A 5,513-nucleotide genomic window follows, 5' to 3' on the forward strand; every position below is an offset into this window, starting at 1 on the left:
AGATAATAAAATTTATGTTCTCTTTGATTGGTCCATTTTACTCTGGTCAATCGTTTTTAGTAGACTAGCTATGGAGTCACATAAATGGTTATTGTAGAAAAGAAAGTTCTTTATTGTCATTGAAATGCTCTAAAATGATTTTGTGTTGATTTAGACTCTATGATAATGAATGCATAGTGAATTTACTTAGAGATCTCTCTATACATTAATATGTATTTCAAAGTGTATAATAAATAAACTCATGATCATCTTAAAATGAATAGGAGTTTACATTTAATGGGATATTTAGAATTTTAAGGAGCTATGTGATTCATTGTGAAAATAAGTGAATAATTTTTTTCCATGAAATTAAACATGCACAATAAAATAGTTATGTCAATGTAAGGAAAAATGGCAATCAAAGTTATAACATATTAAAAAGAAAGAATCATTTTTTTTATTAGAAATAAACTTGATATAATAAAATTAAATAAATGAAAATGAAATATAAGAAAATGGAAATTAATATTTGACTGCACAAAATAACATTAAATTTCTCAACAAATAAATTTGTTAAACTATATCATTAAAACAAGCTTAAAATAAATGAATAAAAATATAAATTTAAGATATAATTCATTCACAATAAACTAAAATAATAATGTAGCAATTATCAAACATATATATCAATAGAATGCTCCACCACTCTATAATACTAAACATCCAACCGATTGGAGATCCAGCTAACAGCAAACAGATGAATTTAGTAAAGATAAACTGTACCCTTTTGACTGGACTGCTGGTGACTCGGTTTTTTCCTCCACCTTCCTCGATAAATTCAAATTTATAAATTATAATTATACTTTGTTCAATATAATTTTGTTTTAAAAAGACAGAACTAACCATATAGCGATCCCCAGGTAGTACTTGGTAGACACTCTCCCAAGGGTTTTAATCCACAAAGAATGGCGATGACCATTTCATGGGATCCATTAATTGCTCATCACTAATTTTCCAACTGGTCGCTTTCCATCGTTGATAAAGTCCAAAACCTATTCGTCACGCTGTACCCTAATTTTCTATGAATATTCTTCACAAGCTAGGCTTCGGAGCGTCTTCCTGATGGTGCCCCACAAAGCTGTCCCTTCTCTTCGTTTTCCCTGTTCTCAGACAAATTCAAATGAACTTCCTTGCACCTACAAATTTCATTGTCTAATGAAACCAATATAATTTTAAACAGTATATTTCTGAATATTCTTAGAAAATACCCAAAAAAATTATATATCTATAAATATTCTTTGCCTACAAAGGAAAAAAATAAAGCCGGACAACGGACGGCAGAACAACGACTTCTACCCGTGTATATTATAACACGTCCGGTTGATCAGACATTCATAGTGATTTGTGGAAAGCATTTGAAAGGTTTGGCTTTTATCATGAATCAAGGATAAGGGGTATTGATTTCATCGAATTGACCTTCTGAACAATTTTAATCTTATCCCTTTTAGATATTCGGAATATTGTATTACGCAAGAATTATCCCTTATAACTAAATAGACTCTTTGTAAGCCTTAGAACTTCACCAATACACTAAACCCTTTGACAACCCTTTGATAGAAATTGTGAACCTGTAGTTAAAAAATGCCGCTCAGGGTTCTTTCTGCGCTGGACTCGGCGCGCACGCAGCTGTATCATTTCAGTGCGATATTTATTGCTGGAATGGGGTTTTTCACGGACGCCTACGATCTATTCTGCATCCCGCCCGTTTCCAGTCTGCTGGGAAACATCTATTACAACGACAGCACACACAAAGGCTCGTTACCCATCGAGGTAAAAGCCATTGTGAATGGAATAGCCCTGTGCGGGGCCTTGGCAGGTCAGCTCTTTTTCGGCTGGGTTGGAGACAGAATCGGAAGAAAGAGGGCATACGGATTCACCCTAACTCTCATGGTCTTCAGTTCTCTCGCTTCTGGCTTCTCCATTGGTCGATCGAGAGAATGTGTGATTGGCACTTTGTGTTTCTTCAGGTTCTGGTTAGGGTTTGGTATTGGTGGCGACTACCCTTTGTCAGCCACCATTATGGCGGAGTATGCAAATACCAGAACTAGAGGAGGTTTCATCGCTGCGGTATTTGGCATGCAAGGCCTCGGAATTCTGGCGAGCAGTATTGTGGCTCTCGTTGTGGCGGCGGGTATGAAGTCTTTGGCGGGCGACGTGCCGTCGTTCGGGCAGAAGGACTTGGTTTGGAGGCTTATCTTGATGCTCGCAGCATTTCCCGCCGGTTTTACATATTACTGGCGGATGAAAATGCCCGAAACGGCCCGGTATACCGCTTTGGTTGCCAGAAACGCCACGCAGGCGGCGATTGACATGTCGAGGGTTCTGAATCTGGCGATTGACGAAGACGAATCGGAAGTTCTGAGCGTGCACACTCGGTCCCCTCAGTTTGGATTGTTCTCGATGGATTTTGTGAAGCGGCACGGGTTAGAATTGCTCGGCACGGCGTCCACTTGGTTCTTTGTGGATATTTCATTCTACAGTGGCAATCTATTTCAGGACGATATTTATCATAATATCGGATGGTTAAAATGTGTCTACGAGAATCCGTTGGAGGGTGTTGAACGCGCTGCACGAGCTCAGGCATTGATTGCACTGTGTGGGACTCTGCCGGGGTACATATTTACCATTCTTCTCATAGATCGTATTGGGCGGTTTAAAATTCAGCTAACTGGGTTTTTCTTCATCTCAGTTTTCTTGTTCGCCCTCGCCATTCCTTACAAAAGTTTCTGGGTTCTCCGATCTCATCGTCATGGATTTCTGGCGATCTATTCTCTGACATTTTTCTTCGCAAATTTTGGGCCGAATACGACTACTTTCATTGTGCCGGCGGAGTTGTTTCCTGCTCGCTTGCGATCGACGTGTCATGGTATTTCTGCCGCCGCTGGGAAAGCAGGCGCTATCATCGGAGCATTTGGTTTCCTGTTTGCATCTCAACCCACGCAGAAGAAGGATCCTGCGCTTATTGATCTGAATAAGAACCCCTATGAGTGCGAAACCTCTTATCCAATTGGGATAGGAGTGGACAACGCCTTGATTATTCTTGGAGTGGCAAGTTGCTTGGGTTTCTTTTGCACGTTTCTGATACCGGAAACAAAGGGAAGATCATTGGAAGATAATGAGGCGGAAACAACGCGAAGACCATTGGAAGATAATGATGTGGAGCTTGCTAAAATTCAAGCCTAACCTAGTGAATATGGTGGGGAAGGGGAAAATGGAGCATATCTTTATCCAAAAGTATTTATAGGAGTGGTTTTTCTAGTGATATTGAACGTAGAGTAAAGTTTTATTTGAGCTAGTTAAGGATAGGGATATTCTACTTTTTTTAAGAATGGGGATTTTTTTTGGATTAATAGGTAAGTGGAAGTTGTGAATTCTTATCTTATGTAATATATATATTCAATTATTATATAATAATGTACTTTTGTTAAATATGGCTAATGTCAACTTTCCTACTTAAACATTCAACACTTTTCTCATATATAGCAATTTTCAAGCTGTTGTGTGCCACAATTAATAACCTTATCAGCTTAATTAGAGCTTATGATCATTCTTTCAATCTACTTACATCATGATATTCTAGTATAATAGGTAACACCATTGTATATATTGAACAAGTGCTCTGTTGGAGCTAGAGTCCCTCCCTCTTGTTTTGATAATCAAATAGAAAGACATTGATTTGACTAATTCGTGAAGAAATTAATGTTTGTTTTAAGGTGTAAGTGCTCTATGCAAAGATGTTTGTTATATTAAGTAATAGTCAACATTGTGAGGAAAAAATTGAATTTTTGACTCATGTAACAAGTGTTTGTGTGAGAACAATTACATTTAAGCTTTGGTAAGAAGTTCGAAATGGTGAACATATGAATCGTCAAGTTTAAATTATAGACAAATAATCTTGTAATAAGTAATCTTGTAATTATTTTAAAATGCACCAAAATAAAGTAGATACATTTGCATCATAATTTATTTATTTATTTTTTAAGATTTAAGGTACTTTTAAATATAAATTACAAATTATCAAAATTTTAGTTTTTATAATGTTAATTCTTAAAATAGTTCAAAATTTATAAAAATAATTATATATAAAAAAATAAATTTAAATGTAAAGCAATTAAAGAAAACATAATAGTAAAAGTAAACCCATCTAGAGAATTAGTAATTGTTAAGATGTTAGTGAATAGTAAAATCTCAATTAATCAGCATTTAATTTTAGTGATGTATTGCAACTATCTCTAAATTTGTGCATAAGTTAGACAATATTGGTGTCCTTCTTCGTTGTGATCTATGAAGAAGTATAGATAATATAAAGATGTTCAACTATAAATATTGGCACTATTTAAAAATCAAAACGAAAACAAAATTTAGTAAAAAGAAACGTAGTGGTTGTAAACTATGTCTTGAATGGTGGATAGTGAAATTTCCTTACAGTGATATATATTAATAATAATATGTGTGGGGTTAGAAATAGAAAGTTCCTATTTGAAAATGTATATTTTTTAAAGAAAAACATTTTGGTTGCTATTATATTTTTTATTTATTAAATAATTACATTTGGGAATATTAAATAAAGAGGAAATAGAGTCAAAAGGTTTTTGCATTGAAACGTGCCCTAGTTTGAGCATAGGATAAAATGTTGGGCCTACGTCAAATAAGAGTGTTTGTAAGTTCCATTAAGTACAATGGCATTAATTTTAGAGGAGTGTGTAACCTAAATGCATTTCAACCATGGGTATCACCTTTGACAAATGAATCTATTACTTGGATCATTCTTGCTGGTTAAGGCCATTCTTTTAAATGTGGAAATCTTTTGTTCTAGATTTTTTTCAGCTTTGCAAAATGGATACAATGATTTTGATGATTTTGATTTTTTTGGTCTATGTTCTGTGTTCATCTAGGTGGACTTTCTATTTCACCTGATTTTCAATCTTGTTTGGGTGCCCATTATGTTCGGATGAGATGTTTTGTTCAATTTCAGTTCAAGGTTTGGTGCATTGATTAAATTGTTGGATGTAGTAATTTTCTAGTTTGGGTGTATGTGGCTCCATTAGATTATAACACTTTTCAAGATTTAATGATATTCTTTTCTATGATGGTACATAAATGAAAATATATGTATCCATAATTGTTGTCCTGGTTTAAGAAATGAAATTATATGAATCCATATTTGTAGTCACCATTTTATGTAATGATAACATATATGTCTATTGTCGTCTAATTTTTGAAGAAAAATTCCATATATGTCTGATGTACCTGATTATGTAATGAAAACATATATGTTTTTTGTTCCTAATTATGTAATGAAAATGTATATGTTTGTTGTTCCTAATTATGTAATGAAAACATATATGTTTGTTTCCCTTTGAGTTTTGAATAGAAATTCCATATATACCTGTTGTTCCTGATTATGTAATGCGAAGATACTTATGTCGTCTATTTTAAATAAAACAAACAAAATTTTATCTCTTTGAAAAAGA

General features: G+C 34.2%; 1 protein-coding gene across 1 annotated transcript; it reads left to right on the forward strand.

Moving 5' to 3' along the window:
* Positions 1-1,385: 1,385 nt before the first annotated feature.
* Positions 1,386-3,468, forward strand: LOC149563546 (low affinity inorganic phosphate transporter 3-like). The gene has a single exon (XM_089826761.1). It carries the CDS (start codon positions 1,621-1,623, stop codon positions 3,220-3,222), a length of 1,602 nt encoding a protein of 533 aa, XP_089682887.1. The 5' UTR covers positions 1,386-1,620; the 3' UTR covers positions 3,223-3,468.
* The last annotated feature ends 2,045 nt before the right edge of the window (positions 3,469-5,513 follow it).

This window comes from Cupressus sempervirens, chromosome 4, assembly GCF_028749045.1.
Source record: "Cupressus sempervirens isolate cs-2001-9-10 chromosome 4, ASM2874904v1, whole genome shotgun sequence".
NCBI classification, from domain to species: domain Eukaryota; kingdom Viridiplantae; phylum Streptophyta; class Pinopsida; order Cupressales; family Cupressaceae; genus Cupressus; species Cupressus sempervirens.

Bases quoted from the DNA above. Each gene is read 5' to 3' on its own strand.
- LOC149563546 (XM_089826761.1), top strand. From the start codon at position 1,621: ATGCCGCTCAGGGTTCTTTCTGCGCTGGACTCGGCGCGCACGCAGCTG.